The sequence below is a fragment of the Dermacentor andersoni genome, chromosome 11 (genome assembly GCF_023375885.2).
Source record: "Dermacentor andersoni chromosome 11, qqDerAnde1_hic_scaffold, whole genome shotgun sequence".
Lineage (NCBI taxonomy): Eukaryota > Metazoa > Arthropoda > Arachnida > Ixodida > Ixodidae > Dermacentor > Dermacentor andersoni.
Window position 1 is genome coordinate 116,422,019 of NC_092824.1, and position 21,318 is coordinate 116,443,336.

General features: G+C 48.4%; 2 protein-coding genes across 3 annotated transcripts in view; one reads left to right on the top strand and one right to left on the bottom strand.

Annotated features, from left to right (window-relative positions):
• LOC126539570 (uncharacterized) overlaps positions 1 to 3,816 on the top strand; it is a 135,935-nt gene extending 132,119 nt beyond the window's left edge. Inside the window, exon 14 of the mRNA XM_050186453.3 lies at positions 351 to 3,816. Coding sequence (XP_050042410.1) covers positions 351 to 463 — 113 coding nt within the window. The 3' untranslated portion in view covers positions 464 to 3,816. The remainder of the gene's footprint in view (positions 1 to 350) is intronic.
• The window catches only part of LOC126539567 (m-AAA protease-interacting protein 1, mitochondrial-like), a 224,915-nt gene that overhangs the window by 200,906 nt on the left and 2,691 nt on the right, over positions 1 to 21,318 (bottom strand). The window lies entirely within an intron of this gene.

A 21,318-nucleotide genomic window follows, 5' to 3' on the forward strand; every position in this document is an offset into this window, starting at 1 on the left:
GTTTGCTCCGCAAGTCGCCGAAGTGGAGCGTCGCATAACAGGTACCGGTTAGACAGTTCTTTCTCGTCTTTTTTTTTTTGTTTATCATAGAGTCGCCAGTAACTTCGTCGAATTGTGCAAGTAGTTGGTAAGAATTTTAGCAGGGTCGGATTAAGAAACGGAAACATTTACCTTGCTCTTCTATCTTGTATCTTGCTTAAATCTTCTATCTTGCCTCCCCAACTTCGCGTTTAGTGCATGGGTGCATTCTAAACAAAGCGGGTGGACCGCACTAAATCTTGCCTCAACAACAACGATGGCGCTCATGCCTGCGTTGGGTGTGTTTCGCTAATTTTCCCGTTTGCACGCAGGTGACTGTGACTTCCAACCTAGCGGAGCGCAGTGCCCGTCACCCAGCGCCGTGTCGTCCATCCCCCTGCTCGCGGCGTTGCTCTGCCTGTGGAGATGGATGCAGCCGCGGTGACGGTCTCGAGCGAGAGACCGATCCGCTGCCGCCGTGCCTGCACCCCGACCAGCCCCGCCCGCCGGAAGATTGCGCCCGGAGGTCGACCACCACCTACCGACAAGACGACGTCCCAGGGAGCATGACGTCACAACCCCTCAGTGTTTGTCTGTGTCTGTGCAAGCGCTAGGTGACCACTGAACAGTCCAGAGTGTTCCGCGGCTGGGCTGCGCTCCGCTCTTGGCATGACGGAGCAAAAGTGCTGGAAAAGAACGACGTGCGCGCGTGCCCTAGAGTGTTCTCGCGTTCCCAAGGATCGCCGGAAGACCCTGTGAGTCACCATCCCGGTTACAGACACCGTGTCGTGCCGAAGCTCCGTACCAAGCCCGTCGACCATCAGCTCTCCGCGACGCGCTGGCTCGCAGCGCCAGGTGGCGGCAGCGCCAACAGTCGTTGCAGCCTCGTGGGTGACTCGTAGTTGTGCTGTGGTTGACCTGTGTTTGACTTGTGGGAGACCTTTGGGCTGACTTTTCGGTGATGTGCGTGTCACTGCGACGAGATAAGGCCCCTGCTCCGACCAGCGTGACGAAGTGACATCTCGGCACGTCTTGAGGGGGGAGCAGATGTATTTGTTTCGATCGCTGTTTCGCGGTAAGATGCAACCAGCACGCAAAAAAGGAGCTTTTTGGGGGGGCAGAGTGATGGCCATCGCACTTGCGCCCAAAACGTGGTTGCAGATACGCCAGCGTGCAGATAGAAGCAAAGCGCAGCCCCAGATGCAAGCGCGCAGGTAAGATAGCGCCCAAACTTAAAATTAGTGTTTCCTTTTTTTTTTTATATGCGAAACCTGCACACTGCAACCAGCTTTCGCAGCTGCAATTGCGTCCGAAACGTGTGGTCTGTAAGGACACTTTCGAGAAAAATGCTACCACACGCGATTGCTACGTTGTCGATATTTGTAATATACGAACAATCAAATAAGGGCCTCAAGAATGCAATACGATCGAATCGTTTCCTTTTATTGCTCCACGTACGTAAAAGATAAATAAGCGCACATATTTTTGAAAGACATTGCGGACGCGATCCTTATTTCATACGAGATACGCTGTGGCGCTTTATCCGCTTAGAATAGGCTCTAACCGGTCATTTTCTGTTATTACGGCAGATATCAAAAGTCCATTGTATCAGCTCGTAAAACAAACGTTGGCGCCAAGTAGTTTCATGCACGACGCATTCTGGTCAGAATTAAGTATCGAAAAACTTGGCTAAAGTGCCGCGCGAGTTTTTATATTGATTTTGCTTTTAAAGCGTGGCGTAGTTATGCAAGCTGCATAATCAATATGGCTTTTTTTTATTATTTTTTTTTTTATGACGCGAAGGAGCGCTCCGCCGGAACCGCAGAGTGCAAGCAGGCGAAACAAACACCGGACGAGGAACCCACATTTCATGAGCTCGAGCTTAAGTCGCCAATACAAGGCGATCGATGGGCAGTTTCTTCGAGCCTGACGAAGCGAACGGAAAGAAGTGGTGGTCACGATAATTAGCGGTATGGCGGCAGAGCATCGATTCGCCTGTCGGCAGCTAGATACCGTATGCAGCGTTTTAATGACGGCACGGATAAATTCTTCAGTTCCCCTCCTGTCTGAATTATGACTTTCAGAATACACAGTCTGGTAACACTACCTGTAGACAGAGAGCGAAAAAAAAACATTCACCATTAGACGATGTCCGAAAAGATGCGCTCTGTAGACCGCATTCATCGCCGTTTAGGCTGTAACACTGAGCACGGTGCAACGCAATATAGCGCATCCTGTCGAGATTTAAAATATAATAAAATAGCTAGGACATTAGGAAAAATAAAAAAAACAGCTCGGTGGCGCAACCCACCGCCCCGCATCAAAGGGGACGCTCACAGCATCCCTCTATCCATCCGCAGCTACGTATAAGTTTTGATGTTGCGGATGTTAGAAAAGGCTTGCGAACGGAAATTTGCGTCTCCGTCAGTTCTTGCGCTGCTATACGGCGGCGCTCAGTCGCCGTTCTTCTAGCTTTCGTGACGACCACGAAGCAGGCGAGATCGATGCTCTTCGCGGAGCTTTTTAAGCCTTTATGTTCTGGTCACCTCGCTCGGGCTTTGTCTTCCTTTGCTTTTCTGAGCCATCTGCGGGTTCAGCTATAAGCCAGAACTCCGTTAAAGGGAACCGACGTTATTATGTGGCGCCATCTGTTACCACTTCGGCGTAGCGATAACTCTGTGCGAAACAATGACGTTATGTGCGACCACACAACAGTGGGCGCGTACCATATGGAACCGTCTAGAGCCGAGGCGATTACCGACAAACTTCTGGCGCACGAATATTGTCCGTGCAGAAGTTGGCGAGTACATTTGGATTATTTAGCATAGTACCTCATAACATGGTTCTCCAGATCTTCAGCGGGCCCGGGGTTTCCCGCATGCCGCTAATCTCGGAGGCCATGCTCAGAACGGGCTGCCTCACGGCTCTGGCAACCAGATAGCGCAATGTTTTCCGCGCTAAATTACGGTAGCAGTGATCTCTCGCAGTTGTGCATAGTTTGCTATCGCTGCCCTGAGCGAAGCGTCGCCCGAAAGACCCGGTAACTGTTGGCGCGACCGTCGCCGTCCTCGGCCAAGCGCTGCCCGCCATGTGATCTGATTGCTCTATGCACGAATCCCCTCCGAGACGTCGCCGACGCTTTGATCCGAGAAACTGCTCTCAATGTATTTCCACGACCGGCGTCCTTTGAACATTCCAACCTATTGTCCACTGTGCGAACAATACGCAAATTAGGACCGCAGTGCGACATTCATCGCTGATTGGAATTCCGGTCTCAGGCTTTTCCGCTGACTGAGTTTTGTAGTTCGCGAACTTTGCATCTTGTAAAGCCGTAATTGTCCCTGAGCAGCCCAAGAACATTTCTTCAAAACGAGCTGATTGCGTTGAAGAACACTGAAATACGAATGTCATCAGTGAAGGCATTGTACCATTAATTGCGACAGGAAATCGGGCTAGCCAACTTTAAAGGCAGCAGAAAAATTCATATGGCGCGCTCATTATAGTCAGCGGTCTGCTGCTTTATTTTGTGTCCTCCACAGAAAGGAATGTCGCCGCGATGCGAGAAATAAGAATAATAAACTGCCGTTGTAAATTACGAGGGCATTTGCAAAAGAAGAATCGCTATGGTAAAATAATAAGGCCAATTTATTGCCACTGTTCTATTCTAGTCCGCATACCGCACGAAGCTTTCTAGTCCAAGGACACGTGGGGCTATTTAGATGCTGCGAGCTGTCAATCTTTAGTCATTTTGAAATGTTTTGTTTTATATTGTGTAATAAAGAGATATAGTTGGTTACAGAGGTTCTTTCTATGAATCCGTTTACTAGATATGATTATCCGCGGGCCTTATGTGCAATCAGAACACGGTTTTCCACGTTGATTTAGGTGGTGAAATTTGTTACGATGGCGCCATCAACTTTTCTTTGATACTGGTAGCAGCAAGATAAGGCGCCAAGCGAAATACTCTGACAACTTCATCGTCTAAACACCTTTCGGTGGAACTATGCTGACGCCATGCTGCTACGCTAGGGTCAAAGTGATATCAGAAATTAGAAACTGCCAGACATTGGAGTAGACGACGTGTGCCACAGTTTCACTTTCAGATGATTGCAGAAGAAGGCAGCAGCTCTTACCGTAAATGTGTTCCAGCCCGGCATGCACCTCTACTTTCTTTTTTTCGCTTGTGTTTCCATGCAGCACAAGGTCATAATGGAGCTAAATGTTAGCATGGAGGCCTGTTTTGAAGAGATACTGCGACAGTGACTTATAAAATGATCCGGCTTTCAACGAATGGTCCGTTAAAGCTATGTCGTCACTCACTCCGACGACTCTTCATTTTGAATGAGTCAAAAGCACTGACTTCGCACTGTCTTCACTTGTCAAGAGCGTTCAAGTCAACCACAACATGGGCTGACGTACACCAATGAAAGACACTCCAGTGGAGGAAATATGTTCAGTTGACGACAGTTCAATGTGATGCTGTTGTAATGGCAACGGTATTAGCCACAGCGCCATGTCAGTGTCGACACAGCGACGCTCACATAGACATGTGCTCTGTTTAGACGTGCATTTGCTTGGCTCTCGAGTGACGTCACAATGAACGCGATGCCATTGGAAAGCCAAAAGCAATCGAAATTGAGGTCGGACACAATGGTTATATAGGGCCAACAGTTGCCCATTAAACAAACGACACAAACACGGCAGTAGAAAATGTGCCACGTGAGCTTTAAACATGCAACTGTACTAGAATTGAGATTAGCAATTGACAAATGTCTGGCACTGACATTCGGAAGGAAAAGTTAAGACACCACAGCAGCAGCGAAAATTTGAGCTTTTCTGCTGGTGCGACCGTATAGTCTGGAAACGGGACATGCCGTATATTTCTCCAGCACGCACGTGCGTATTGCGTCACTATTTCAGGCTGCATGTCTAGGCTACGAAATGAAGCTTTCCTTCGCGACACCCGCGGTATCCAAATAATTGCTGCCGACAATAGATCGAACGGAACGATATTATGTGGGCATGCTATCGCGATGTCTTTACGAATATTATGCTGTCAGACACCCGTATTAGAGAATGTGTGCCTGCAAGGTAAAAACCATGTTGAAGTGTTGAGCGGTTTGATCGCGTACGTGCTTCTAACATTCTCGAGGTTTGCAGTAGACACCGACAGCAAATACCGAAGTGCTGTGTGTATACTTTGAAAACTTGGGTATTTGTAGAGGTCACTGTTTACATAGGTTATAGCAGGGGCATCTTTCAACGAAATACACAATATTTAGGCCGAATTCGCAAAAGCTTTTGTTGACGAGAACTGTCTGTCGCTGGTACTCAGGGATCAAACGACAGAGACACTGAATATGTAAACAAACGTCGCCGCTTTAGCATTTGAATATCTCTTACTACATATACTCATGTCAAATGTGTTCTCCAAAATTGTGTCTGTCTTTTCAATGTGTCCGTCTTATGGACGCTTTGAACCAGACTCTGATGTTTACCAACTAGCGCAAAAGCCATTGGTTCGCCTGTTTGCACTGGTTGGCCGCCTTACTAATATTTGGTATCGCGATAGGCATGAGTCCGGTCTTGCGAATTTAGTGTACGAGTTTAGTGTGCTTCGAAAATACGGACCGTCTTCACAAGCGACTATTTCGCTTTTCCGAATAGCATAAAGGAAGGCCTATAGGTGCCCAATTACATTACCGAACATGAAAATCATAGCGACCGCGAACAACCGTACGCAGAACCAGGCATTCACGCCTTGACAAACCCTGCCAGAACTGACCTATTGAAGCGGCCTTTGTAGCAGCGTGCTCACCGCGTCACGGAGGAGCAGCAATGTTCGCAGCTTCTCTATCTCAGCCTCAGCTACTACAAGCATGCTGGGCTAACCGGTGGGTTGTCAGGGTAGATTAGGTGCGTGATCAAAGGAGATAAAGATAGAGAAAAAAATGTAACGTTCCGCACGCCAATGTGGATTCCTGTTCCCTAATCTGCTTGATGGTCGACTTTATTTTTCATGGAATCTAGAACAGTGTTCATAATCCTTTACCAGAAGAGAACATACCTACCGTGGCTTTTTCCCTACACGCAACACGGTTATAAAATTGTTGTGCCCTAGTCAAACGAATAGCTTAGCTGACAGCGTAGTCGCCTGGAAAACGAAAACCAAGCAAGAATATTTCTCTACGGCTAAAGCGTGGCAAGGTCCCGCCAGGCATTACCGTCTAGGATCGGCAACTGGACCATTGCGCGATACATAGCCCTACGCCAAAATTTGCCGAAATTGGAGCTCGTGTGTATGTGACATTATAGATAGTGTAGGGAATACATAGCCGGGAAAGCCCTACTACATTGAATTGACTTTGCTTTCCATCGCTACAAAGACCGAGTACGTGTTTATGGAAATGCCCGTTTTGTGATCATGTAAAACAGCGCGGGACGTTGGCTCGATAGGCGGGCAATGTACCCACGCTTGCGAGAAAGAGACGAACAGCGTCTGCTGACCGAATTACTGGAGTGCTGAAGCTTTGTGTAAAACAACAAACTATTTTGCATGTTGTTCACGCTCATCGTGATGAGACAGCGCGAGCTCAGCTTCTCGTTGTTGTGAATTAAGCAGTGACGACATGGGGCAGTATTCACCGTAACTTGGAGTGCTTGTACATGTCCAACCCCTGACAAAAGTAAAGGGTATACGCATTGTGGCTTCCTAAGCCCGAAAAGCCAAAGCCTAGCGAACGCTCAGAACGAAGATTCGAGTGTTCGTATGCACCACGTCGTTTACACCAGTGCTTCCCGAAACTGCGCATCGCGACCACTAGGGGCACAACAGAGAACCGGGGGGGGGGGGGGGGGGGGGGGTCAGCTGCCGGTGTTTATGACAGCGAAGGCCGGATCTGTCGACGCGCGCTAAAGTCCATAATAAACTGTTGCCTGTATATGCGGTAAGCCACCACAGGAGCGCGCTCTGCATCACGACCTCACAACCCAGGAATAACTAAATATAACGGAAGCTTGGGCGAGTTGGTGCTAGTTCATGAATACAGGCAGCGCGAACGACGCGCACAAGGCAGTGTGCTATAAATAGCACACTTCTGCGCAATTTAATTCCTTACTCGCGACACACTGCGCCCACGTTGAGGGCGTAAACAGAACTGAGCTGGTTCCTAGCTGAGTAGATTAATCCCGATTTATGACTGTCATGCAGTGCCTGAGGGCAAGTCTCTGGCCCTACTGTTTACGCGATCAAATCAAAAAGGTCACAGCGCCGCATAAAGAAAACCGAACTTGCATAGGCGAGGAATGTAGCTACGCATACTTTATATATCTGCGGCGGGTCGCAGTTTCACAGCCAGAGTTTGGGAAGCACTGGTTTACAAGATCGTGCGAAATCACATTATGCCTCCCCATTCCTGCCTCAGAGGACTTATATGGAGAGGAGAAGCAACGCCACTAATAAAGCGTGCACCCATTACTTTTGTTCGTGGGTGTGCAGTCCAGAACAGAGCTGGAAAAGCGTGCCCGTGACGCAGCTGCTCCTCGCCGCAGCCCAGCGGTTCTTTGACCGGCTGCTGCCATTGTACATAATGTACAGCGTTTGTTCTGTCGCGGACGACGTCCGTCCATTCACCATGCACCGTGTACAGAGCCGCGTAGGGAAGGCACAACGCTCGATAGTTTTCCACGCTGAACTGCGTAGCACACCGTCTGCGGGTGTGACGCCACTCGCGGAAAAGACGGTATCCAATACTCCGCGAATATTTCGGTACGAATGTTCCGTCGCCGGATAAAACAAGTTCTGTGCGTGTCCGCTCGAGGTCTAAATGCCGTGCAAGTAGGGACGCAGCGATGCAGTAAATAGGCCAACTCTCTTGGAAGTGACGCCTTAGAATTGCTGGCGTTCCACTTGTCGCTTTTTTCTGCAAGCCGTAGTAGAATTCAGGCAACATGTCCGTGTCGATTCTACTCGTACGAGCCCTTCCCAACAATTATATAATGACGCTTTCATCATCGATATGCATTCGTGTCATCTACTCTGTCGGGCTCAGAAGTCACGGCAGCATTTCCTATTCCATTATTTCGCTCTCGTCAGTGCATCTAGGACTGGTTTGAATTACTCTAACTTCACATTAAACGACGCGTTAAAAACTCGCCTTTCGGATGTGTCGTTGTTCATGGAAGGTTGCTCATATGCGATGTTCTCTTCCTGGATTCGAAGGCGGGTGCTGCATCAACGACCTCGCAAAGACCAGCATACAGTCCTGGTTGGCTAAAGTCAGCATGCGCATAGAGGCACTTTGTGGGGCAAAGGGGCCTATGAGTTTGTCCACCGTCATCTGAGACTTCGTTGTTACCGCTGATATAACCCAGAGTCTCCAACTAGTTGTTTTGCACATCAGTCGTCATTTCGCGTGAGCAAGCCACCGGTCGAAGTACACAGTGTTTCGCTTTGCAGTGAGCATTATGTTTTCTGAATAGAATTCTGGGGTTTTGAGCACCAAAATCACGATTTGATTAAGAGGCACGCCGTAGTGGGGGACTCCGGATTAATTTTGACCACCAGGGGATCTTTAACGTACACCCAATGTACGGGACACGGGCGTTTTTGCATTTCGCCCCCATCGCAAAGCAGCCGCCGCGGCCAGGATTTGACCCAGCGACCTCGTGCTTAGTAGCGCAACAGCATAGCCGCTAAGGCAGGTTATTTACGTTTTCTCTCATATCAGCATCTCCTAGAACCAACGATAGTTCTAGAAAGTTAACGCAGCACCTTACACATATAACGTGCTGCACGGTAGTGTATGTCCGAATATTGTGAAAAGGTTTTAGATTTCTTCACGACTGCGAGATTTAACGCTTTCTCGGACACAATCGGCAACTCTGGCGCACCAAGTTTTTAATCCAGTAGCCGGTGAAGCGCATTATCCAGAATTATCTGTGCGCGGATTGGGATAAAGATACGCAATAACGAGGTGTTCTTCTCGTCCACAGAAGCTTTCAGTCATTCTTCGGACCTCCGAGCATCGTCTAATAAAGGCAAATGTCGCATTACCAATGCCACAATTAAGGTAATTCGATTGTAGTCGCTGCTGCCGAAAAACAGAAGCGCAATCTCGGTCAAAAGAACATATTACACTGTACCAGCGATTCCTATTGAATGGACGTATTAGCTGGTATATTCCTCGCGGTACGAACGTACAAAATGAACACACTTCTACAGCGTGTCTAGGCTGTAAAAACGCAGTCAATGTTACAGGACGGTCCACCGAAGCTCTAGTCACGTGCGCTGTCGCCCCCACGTCAACTGTCGACGCAGGCGGGCAAGCATTGGGCAAGCATTCTGCGCCCCCGACTGCATCACTGTGTCGTGTCGATAACATGCTGCTGCTCGCCATAGCCGCAGTGTGTCCTGCTAACATGACAGAGAACTGTGGCGTTGCGATACTTAGGCTGCCATGGGAATGATAATTAGAAGTATGTGCATGAATTTGTTTGGTCTTCGTGTTTGTGGCTTCATCCGTACTTGTGCTTCTGCTTACTATGCTTAGTCTGCTCTTATTGGCCTAAATTACGAAGCTGCCCGATTGTTTCAAACGCAGAAGGCAGTAACACTCTGCGCACAATGTTAATCATTGCAAATTACTGACGCTATAGAGCAGTATTTTACAGAAAATAGCCCACTTGCGAAGTCACAAAACCGTTTCAAGCCGAAAGAACGAAATTTAGGCAATACTGCCCAACATTTCCATGATGGATCAACCACCATGCTTGCAGTTCCCATAGACATTAGCGCCCTCTAATAATATTTGTAGCAACTCTACGCCGGACGCCTAAAATCCCGCGGCGCAACATTCGTAGTGTGATATGCGCGGTATATTTGGTGCCTTACTGTTTCTTCCAGTAGTGATGACTGTGTTTTGTGTGGACGCGCTTGCATGCACGCCCATGTAATGCGTGTCCGCCGCCTTCGGGCTCGTTTCGAGGCTCCCCACACAGGCGCTTGTTGAATTCATGTCCCGCACTGTGAAGTCCCTTACCCCCTGCCTGGAGAGAGCCGACGATTAAAGGTCAGCACGCAAGGCGTTCAGTTTTTGTGTGTGTCTTGTTCACTTCGGTGGAGGCGCCTCTCCGGTGCTTGTCACCAGCCAGTGGCCACTACCATTACGTCTACTTTACAGTCACGCGTTTCATTTATTATTTTCAGGCCCCGCAAGTTGTTACAATAAAACTAGCCCACTCCGACCGTCACCACAGGAACATAGCACAAATACGCACAAGGAAGAAAGAAAGGGACTAGACAACTCCCCGACCGTGACCAGAGGCTCCGACCCGTAACCTGTCACCCCGACCGTGACCTTAGCCTATACAACTCCACGCCTTCTGGAAGTACTGCCCTCGCTGGCATGGGCTTCAGAGGAACTCCTGAGACTGCATAGGCATCTTTGCTTTTCTGACGCTGACTGACGACGACACAGACGACGGTTGCAGTAGGATAATCTTAAGAGAAAACAAAACTATACATGATACACCTCTAAAGGCGCACTGAACCGGTCATTTACTGAGATCGTGCGACTGACCGCGACTTGCTAGCAAGCAGCGACTCACGATGACCGATGTTCTCATCGGCAAGGGCGACCTGCCTGACACCACACGAAAATTTCTTGCGATTGGCGGCATTCCTGTCTGCTCGCACTGGCATCGCTATGCAAAATAAGCGTCAGTGTAAACAGACGTCCTGTTCCTGCGCTCTTGATTGGTTCAATAGGTGTGCGACTGCAGTCGTGCGCGACCCGAGTAGCGAGCGACTGATCCAAAACAGTCGCCCATCGATCAAAGCGACCATTTCTATCGCTTAGCGACCAACTTTGTCACGCGAACTCTGCGAGTCACCGCTGTGAATGAGACAGACCTAATTGTGTTCCTAATAAAGAGGGAGGGAAGGGGGGAGTGGCTATCAGTGATGAGCGCGAGCGTCTACAAACCAAACAGTAAATCACTCAAGGCAAGGAAAGCACGCGGAACAATTTCAGCTGTAATCAGAGGGCACTTATTTCATGTATTCATACTTGCGACTAACGGACAAATAAGCGGACAAAAAGACGAACGCCTGTGTTGAATTGGCATCCGAACCCGCTACTCCCGCGCGTATCGTGCGGTATAGCTTGACCAAAAAATTCACCGACGATTACGATATTCCCTGATGCCAAATTCGAGCGCAGCCCTATACGTGTTTTCATTTCGCGATATATTGGCTGGCGCGGACAATCTGTCTCGCGCGGCCCGTTCCAAACGAAGCGAAGTGTGGCGCGACTACTTCGCTAATCGGGAGATTGCAAGAGGCAGCACGTGGGTGACGCGTGGTTGCGATTCACAGCAGCCGCCGCAGACAAACCTTCGCTCATGCAGTGCTTTGTTTACATAGAGAAGACGCGCAATGCTCTGGCGCCACATCGTAACCATCGTCGCCGCACAGCCCGTCTTGCGCGGTACTTGCTTTTCTTCTCATGCTTTCATTCCACCAACGACGAGAGCTGCCCTTCGTCGCGGAGAAGTCGTGCCACCAGTGCCGGCGACGACAACACCCTAGGGAGCGTCACATCGAGCCTTACTCGCAGCCGCTCGCCATCACCCCTTGCAGGAGCTGTGATACCCGTCACACACGCTGGTACCGCGGAATGACCTCAGGAGCTGATGCCGCGGGCGAGCGTAGCCCACCCCACCTGACAGCCCACTGCCCCCCCCCCCCCCCCCCCCCGGAAGCGCAGATGAGATCGCACGCGGCTACGGATGCCTATGCCGCCGGCAACTCTGCGCATGTGCAGGCCATCTCCCTTCCGCTTCTCCTCCGCGTTTCACCTCATGGTTCCGCTACACCATCCTCCTGCGCTATGGCCTATCTTTCATCTCCCGCTACGCTCGGCGTTCGCTTTCATTAGAGAGCTTTCATTAGAGCTCAGCGGGTTTACGGGCGAGCGAAGACGCCACTGCGCACGTGCGGTACGCTGGGGCGGCCAACGTTTTACGGAGTGGGCCGCTCGGACGCTGATGTCTCCTCAGCGGAGCGCGCGCGGTGAACCAGCGGTGTTGCTAAACAAACATGGCGACCAGCCGCACCAACAGCGGCATGTCATCGGCGTCATCTTCAAACGCGGCGCTGGCACTTCTGCAGGCGAAAAAGCCTCGGAAGTGTTTCATCAGTAAAGGGGGTCTCTGTACCCTGCGATAGGTTTCAGCAACGAAGCCGTTTGTCGGTGATTTGACGTGGATGACGCGATCGAGAATCTGAAGCGAGCATACTCATCTTTTCACAGTAAGTCCAACCTTGTTCGACAGGTGGTGGAGCAAAGCGCTCCGCTCGACCGAGCGAGGGATCGCTGAGCTAAATCTTTTCCATTCGTGCGGCGTTCTGCTGCCGTCTCCGCTCGCCCGCTGACCTGTAAACTCGCTGAGTGTAACTCGATTCTTCGCGGTGCTCGTTCGCTCGGTTACGCCGACGCCGTCGGACAACGCCGACTCTGGTCGCAGGAACGGGCGCCTTAGCGCCGCGCTCTAAAGGGTTGTTTCTGAGCTAGTTAAATTAGTTGAGCTTGGTTCAAAAAGCAAAACGCGGCAAGCCGGAAAGCTGCCCTGCCGCTTCAACTTCAAACGGGAAATCTTGCATGTAGCCAAGCGGCTGGACAGTATGAAACCGCGAAATCGGTTCCGGCCTGAATCTACCGAATAAAGTATTAAATAAATAATATACGTCTTACACGAGTCCTTGATAACTCTGTTAGTGGCCGTCTCAAAGTGAGCCCCTGGAGGTAGCCTGAAAATTACAACATATCGGCAAATGAGTTGTACAGAAAAGTTCGAGATTAGCGCGCTTTACCCTTACAGGCCCGCGGCACACCAATTTTGGCGATCGCGGGCAAGAAAAAAATTCAAACGGTAATAACCGCTACATCCTTCAATACTTTTTTTTTAAGAATGTCACGCTACAAGTCTGGGAAAGCCGTTCAATTTCCACCTGAAACGTACACCTTTAAACGCGAGCTCAGCTTTTCAATCGAACAGATAACCGTTCACACGCGAACTCCGATCTCGCGCTTTCGTCTTAAACAAAGTCTTCCATTTCGGGCAGCCTCTCTCCTTAACCGTTCGGCGGGGAACTCCGATATCTTATACGAAGAAATAACAGTGCCGAGGCGTGCCTCTATTCAGGCAGCGCGCGGATACCCGTAATTACTTCGCAGCCGTAGCGAAGGTATAAAAAAAAGGAAAAATGCGCACGTGTCTCCCCCTGCCAGCCACAATCGCACCGAGGCTGTTTTTGTCATCCCCGAAGCGCGCGATGTTCTTCGCCTCGGCCGCCGCGCGCGCTTGTCCAAAGGAGCGGGCGACAGCCAGCCCCGGGGGCCCCAGGTCCGGAAATTTGGCCTCCCTTATCGGCCCCGCGGGCTTGTCATTCGCACGGTGGCTGGGCGCGCCGCCGCCGCCGCTTGCGCCCTTGCCGCGAAGGGCCGGCAGCAGCCAGTGTGCGTGTGTCCCTCCTCCATTACCGCGCGGAAATGAAACTGCCAGTTACGGGGACACGAATGCCACCGGTTCGCGTTCTAACGGCCCAAAGACAAGTGTCCTCGCTCGAGATGGTGGTGTGGCCGGCGCCAATGTTTCGAAAACGACGAGCGAGCATAGAGCTTCCTACGAGGATTAGTATAGCACGTATTTACGCACATATTTGCTTGTTGTTTGCACTGTTCTTGCATTTTCTGTAGTTTTTGCATTTCCTGCAAATTGATTTTCTCCTCTACTTTTTGCATGGAATTGATGCCACTGTATGCCATGCTATGGTGCACGGACCCAGTCAAGCCTTTTCAGGCTTTTTGTCCGTGCTCCAAACATCTGGCAGATGTTGAATAAAGCTGAATTGAATTGAAAAAGTGCGACGCCAGTGGTATGACGAGGGATCCGCCGAGGTGGCTGTTCAACCGGCAGGGGAACGATTCGATCTATAACTTTCGAATCTTATAAGTTCGGATTTCTGTATTAACAACAAATTACTCGGGCTCCCCCGGCGAAAAGTTGTTACAGTTATCGTGAGCCCGAGGGCCCCCTTATCCCATGTGCTTGTCGTCGGTAAGGCCCGTAAGGCGCACACGGTTGTAGTAGAATTCCTTGCTGGGCTAGTTGATGAGCAGGCATTTTCGCGTGTGCATTAAAGTTGTTTCTAACAACTTGTCTCCCATTCTTAGCGCATTTTTTACAAGCCACACGACCTGAAGATGCTCGAACGTAGTGGACTTCCATACACGCACCTCCCTGTCTTCATCACTATCACTTCATCATCACTTCTTTGCTTCCCTGTCACTTTTCTCCAATGCAGAGTATAGCAGGCTAGAGCAAATTATAGCTCTCTACATAGACCTCTGCATTTATGTAAAGGAATTGCTTCTTATCGCACATTCCTTTAAATCCACCCGACATCAGTAAGCTTTACTTTATTTTATTTTTCCTGCAAAGCACTTACTCCTTTCATTAAATGACAGTAGGAGGATAGGAAACAAGAATGGTAGAACACTCACAAAAATATATTTGCTGCCGTTCTCACTACCGAGAATGAAACGAAAAAAAAAACGGTAAGTGTCCAGAGTTACCCGACAGAGCGGTTTTCTCAACCATGTCGTTTAATGATAGGTATTACCACATTTGCCGTTTCATCCTAAGGAGGCAGCATTAAAAAAAAAAAGTGAGGTAAAATGACAAACACTTAATTGAAACTGGCCCTTCGTACGACGTCACAACCAGCACCTATAAACAAAACGCCAGAATGACATGATGTTGAATGTGCTGAAATGATTTATGAATCTCGCCGTTTGTGCAGCTATACCCTTCGCATCGCCTCCCCCCCCCTTCCATCTCCCCTTTATCAGTGGGGCCTCAAATGAAATAAAGTTAATGTCAAAAGCTTAGGTGCGCCCATCCAAGCGCCGCCATTATGAGCATTTACCACTGGTAACTTTTAAACTATCAGTGCCAACTGACAAATCACAGCTGTTTGTCGAGCCTTTGTGGGACTGTATAAATAGGGTAGGCGTTTTATAAATAATTAATTATAAATAAATTACATTCAGACACACACGCGCGCGCGAAAAACAAGCGCACACATGCTACGCAGTCTAGTGAAGTTACAAAAATCGAGCAAACAAGGACTAGCGTCCAGATGTGAAATCCACTCATGAACGGGATTAAAAGTTTCAACGACGACAATACTCACTTGAGCAGCCTCTTCTCGAAAGACAGACCTTATCGAGCGAGGCCGCTCGGCATGTCTGTCGATCATGCGGCTTCTCCGTAATGAATAGATCATAATAACATAAACAAATCGTAAGTTCTATTATTGACAGCCTTTCTGAAACGAAGGAACCGGATACCATAAGATGTGAGTGGCAGTTCTGTTTTGATAGTTATTTGTAAAATGTCCCAAAAATAAAATGCGTCACGACAAAGAATACAACACTGTTCTAGTGTCTCGGGTTGGTAACAAAATCTACAATATGCATTCCAGGATACATTCACTCCTTCTTCATTTTGGCTGGCAAAGTGGAAGCGTGCAGATTAAAGAAAAATATTTTTGCTGCTGGCGTTATACACATTTTACGGGCACGACAAATAAAATTATGACCAAGAGACAAATACCGCTTTGAATACCTCGGTTCAGGAGAATGGCTGTGTACAAGTGCTATATTTAACGACGTTCAATGAACGCTAAACAAATATTGCAGAGTGAATTTGGCTTTTAAAAATGAAGTAGTGTCAACAAGTTCTTCTAGGAAACCCCATAACGGTAATTCTTGAGCAACGTTTGACGTGAGAAAAAGCAACCAGACGGAGAGGTGCACTATTGCACAGATTCTGCAACGGCGGCTTTTGTCCCGTCACTATAATGTTGTTGTTATAGTGAAGGGCCCCGTCACTATAGTCAGTTCCTAACACTACATTAAAACGGGTATTCTATGATGACATCTATTGTCATCACAGAAACGATCAATCACTCTCATTTTTTATACTTGAATTTTACGCACCTCAGAGCGAATAAATTTTAGGCCCTTTTACAGCCACATTGCACCATATGTATATTTTACACATTTTAGCGAATAGTTTTAGGCCACTATACAGCCGTGTATCATATACTCCCCACTATCGACACTCACATGTCATTGACAAGCACTAATCATCGACTTGGCGCTCTTTGGCCATATCTGGCCCTTGCGCCAATAAACTCCACAAATCAATCAAATCAAAATCAAATCAAAACGGGTATTCTTTCTGGAAGAAGAAATGTGTTGGTTTAGAGTATGCATGAGTTAACCACACAATCTTACCAAGCACCATTCGAAATCAAGGAAAAGCAAAACAATTTCTTCACATTTATTTCAGACCTTGGATAATGCATTCATACAGAAGACAGGGGGGATCAAGAAAATGACTATTGGACAAAAATAGTTAGTATGGTAATGATTTATTTAGTAATTGGATTGCTGAATAGAAAACCCTTCATAGTGTCAACAACGGTACTATTGGCTTTGCGTTACAGCTTACAGTGCTTGTCTGATATCATGTTGTTGTTTTGCGCTATGCACCGTTGCAGCGTAACGGAACACCAACTAGCCTAATGTGCCAGCCTTCTAAGTGAAACCAGAATTCTGAGGTATCAAATTCAGCGGGCCAGAAGCGATGCTGTGGCGACGTGATTTTAACCGCCGTGTTCTAAAAGTGGTCACGGCGCTTCAACGATGCTCCATGGTAATTCTTGAGAAGCATAGCGTTTTATTCAGTCGAGCGGTGGCGCTGTTCTCAATTCAATGGAATGGAGGAAGAGGTTCGAATCGAAAATCGTTTGAATATACGGGCATATCTATGATATAGGTTTCAGTTTCGATTCGGGTATGCACCGACCCGTACGGTGAAGCGTTGAGCACGTCACTCGTCCTTATTCTATAAATACATGTGCACGAAAGCAATCAAAAAGAGTTTTGCAAGGGTTATTCGCCTCTCTGGTTTGTCTGCTCCTGTGTCGTCAACGCCGCCTCCGGGAGCGCTTCCCATGTTTTTCGTCGGCGTCCCTGCCACCCATGCCGACGACGAATCAGCATATACGTTGGGCTTTGTTGGGTTAGATATGAAGAAATCAGTGAGAATGAAAGGATGTAAAGATCGTCCAAGGCCATCAGATATAACGAAATAAAACACACTGATCCCTTCGCTTGGTAGTCCCTTTCGTGTGGGCCCAGTGACGCAGCTGTTTACGGCGTTCAGAGGGTTATAGATTGAAGTGACACTAGATTTATTGACCAGTTAATGAACAATGCGTCACACCAGTTAGAGACCACAGCATAAGACGTACATGTTTTAATTAATATCGTGACGTCAGCAACAAATATGCGCACCGTGTAGTTTGGGCTGGAAAGAAAAAAACACGATGCGCGGCTGCGCCAGGATAGTATTTTTCTTTTATTTCGCAGCTCTTAGGCGCCATTTCCCGGGTTTAGCGTCGGCGTTCCTCAGCCCAACCGGGCGAATGCGCTCGTGCCATTGCTCGCGCTTTCGTTGTCTTCTACAGCTGGCTCCAATGCCGCTCATCAAGCCAGCGTTCCCATACTGCCCCTCCCTCTGCGAAGGCGCTGACGGCACTGGCCCACTGCCAATCGGTGCGGTCATTTCGGTCACTAATTATTTTACTCAATAGATCGCGAAATGAAAACACGTATAGAGCTGCGCTCAAATGTCGCATTAGGAAGTATCGCAATCGTCAGACATTTTTCGTTCATTTTCTGCAAACCGGCCAATTTTTGGCCGCTCCCCCACGGTGGACATTTACCACTGGTGAAGAGGAACGACAACTAAAACGCACGCGGCCCGCGTGGCCTTCAGTAGGCGCACCACCCAAAGCGCTGTGCGACCGTCGGATTCTTCCGGAGCTCTGCCGCCGGGCCGGAAGTAGCAAAGCTCGACGTCCCGACAAGGGCTACATCGACCACCAGAGCAACACAGTTCTTCCATTCAGGTAGGGAGCCAAGTCGGCACAAGTTTATAGCAAGCAGCGTTTACAGCAAACGCCCGCAGGAAGCTTTATTGACCCTCCATATGTTCTGAATTGTGGACGTGGGATACCAAGGCGACAGTAATTAAATAAGGGAAAGTGAGACATCCACCAAATCGTAGCAATTGCTACAAAGGAAACCCACACGGGTTCCTCGAAAGAAAAGCTTCGCAGTTGAAGAAAAATTTGTCCTGGTCCGGGACTCGAACCCGAAACCACCGCCTTTCCGGAGCAGCCGCTCTACCAGCGGAGGAAACCAGGCCGCTAGCAGAAGTCAGCGCAAGTCAAATTTGTCAACAACTCGAAGCAAAGGCAAGAGTGTCACGTAACAGTTCTGGGGAAACCCGCAAGGTAGAGAAAAGTAATTAAATAAGGGAAAATGAGACATCCACTCTCATGCTTGGAAAAGCACACTTATTTAGCACGTGTTGAACAACAGAAAGCTCTATCGGGAATTTTTAATGTTGCTCCACAACTTTTCAATTGAAACATTTATTCTAATTATAATACTTGATAAATTATGCAATTAGGCGGAATGCAAAAATAATCAGAGTATCTCCAAGCAACGGCAACCAACATTACCTTGGTTCTGTCCAGTTACGTCGCATTTGGAGATTTTTTTAAGGTTTGGCTCAAATTACGTCGGGCAACCGGTACAGCCGAGTGCTCGCCTGTGTGGCGTTACCGTGTATGTGTGCCCACGTAACAGTTACCACGTACTGTAAAGAATAAAACCAACTCTCCTTTCTACTACGCCTGGGACTAGTGCCCACAGACGGACAACGCTTTAGAAGCGTTAGCATTTCGGGAAAACTTGGGTGCCCCTTTAGTTTTGGCCCACCTCCTATGAGAATGCGGCCACAGACATGCAGAAGAATAAGTAGAAATGCGTCTTGTGCTTTTGTTGCGTGCAGTAACCTACCGGCCATCATAGCAGGCCGCGAGGCGGTCGTCAACATAGGGGCCTTTGCATGCAGTTAGGTCTAGGTTTCCAAGAACGCCAGGCTTTCTCCTCCCTTGCAGCAGTATGGAGCGCGCCGTGTACGCCTGGTTTGGCAACTGAAGTATACAAACTTGAAAGATCATAAGTTCGGATATGTTCTTATTCCATTCTAGCCTTTAGCGCACAAAAGACGCAGGGACAGTGCAGACAGAAGTAGAAGAGCACTTCGTGTACGTCTGTCTGCACTATCCCTGTGTATTTCGTGCGCTAAAGGTTAAAATATATAACCTTGTTTATCGCACGCGCGTGCCACGATATAGATTGGCCAAGGTGTCGTTTTCCTGCTGGGAACCTATGAAAGGTCAATGACTTCTCGTACTCATCCTTATTTTCCTCGAACCCAGATAGCGAAGCTGGATACTGCTTGCCGGAACTGCAGGAATATAAAAGGCGCAGAGAGGTTGCGCATCACTTCAAATTGACAGATGGGGTGCCCTTACTGCTGCCGAAAGTTTTCCATTCGTTGCATTAGTGCGAATATTGGTTATAAGTTGACCAGTTCTGAACAATTAAAATTTACATTTCTGATTTTAGCAATAATGTTAATTATCTCAAGTCACCATATTTTTATAACGCGGTTTTACTGAATTCTTAGTCTTCAGCACTCATTCAATTCTAATTGTTCTTGTGCACCACGAGTCAGAAAATCGTGACAGTATGCCACTGCAGTAAAACTTGATTTTAGGTGTGTGCTACAATAGACTTGAACACGTGTACAAGCTCAGATGCTTTAATGTCCCAAACGCATTACCACACGTTCAGTCAACTGCCATAAAGGATTACCTCAAATACATCACATTAGATACATGTATTTACATCTCTGTGGGCTGATGGGCCATCACTGTGTCTAGGAACGATTATAATGAATATAAATAACGACATGTGCGCACACAAAAGCCGATCGTATGCGAACACCCTGGATTCATTGAAATAGCAGATCCAGTACAGCCTCCCACAAAGAACGCTGGCCGCCGTGTCGCGGCACGCTCCTCGGAGCATTTTGCTGGCGATGAGCAGTTTTCGGCACCTGTGGAACTTTTGCACCAGTTCAGTGCCGCTACACCAAGACACAGGGAATGCACGAGCGCCTGAAACAGCACCAACACTAACCGCTCAATGTTAGCACTCTTAAGTTAACGCTTACGAGATTACAGCGAATTCCCGTCGGCGCACCTAATAATCCCACACATTAGAAATTTCCGCAATTATCACACCTTGATATGCCCAACATGCCTCAAAATTTCACACCGCTAGCTCAGTAGCGGTTCTCTCAACTTTTCACGACGTTCGGAGGACACGTTTTCAAGGAGATATTCTCAACCACATCTATATTGCGCAGCTTGGCTGTAAGCCCACGCATACGAATGATAAGAAATCATTACTGTTTGCAACACGTAGGCTAAAATATCATAAATACGTGATCTATAAATGATTATATTTTTGCCAGTAAGACACGATGAACACCAAATAGTCTATATGCGTCTATGCAATAACCGTTGGGAAGTGTCCTAGCGAAGAGGAATCGTCCGGAAGTGCCACTGGTAACATCTACTAAAGTGAGTAAAACGGGTTTCAGCTGATCAACACAAGATGACGTCGAACAACTTGGACAAGAGCGCCGGTTTGTCCCACGATACCTCACTTCCGGTGGCTCCCGAGCCTAGCACTGAGAAGCAGCTGCCTGCAGAAAGCGGGCCGCTACCGCCCTCAGAGAGCGCAGCACCAGCTACGCAGCCCGCATTGGCCACGCCACCCGGACCAGACAAGGAGCTAGCAGCGAAAAGCTCACCAGCAACGGTGTCGAGGTGCGTGTACCCGCGAAAAACAAATTTAAGCTGCAGAATTTATTACGTCATCTGTGCAATCTCACACAGCATTACACCATTAAGCATCGCTTGTCGTGATGAAGGACAAACAACCGCGTCGACATTATCTTTTTGCCCCAAAGGCGCGCACACACAAGCGGTGGTCCATTACTTCCATGCCTCTTGAACAGTCACCTTGTCGAGCGTTTAACGGCAGCAGCTTGTTCCATCTGCTTCTTTCTACACTTGAAACAACAAAATAACGAAGTGAACCAAATAATAGTCCGATCCATAGCTTCCAGGCCCATCGCTCTTCAGTAGCTTGCGTAGAGACACGGTACAGACGTAAGCTATGTCCACGACTTTATCTTGTCATCACATGAGCGAGCAATGCGCAACCCTTTCGT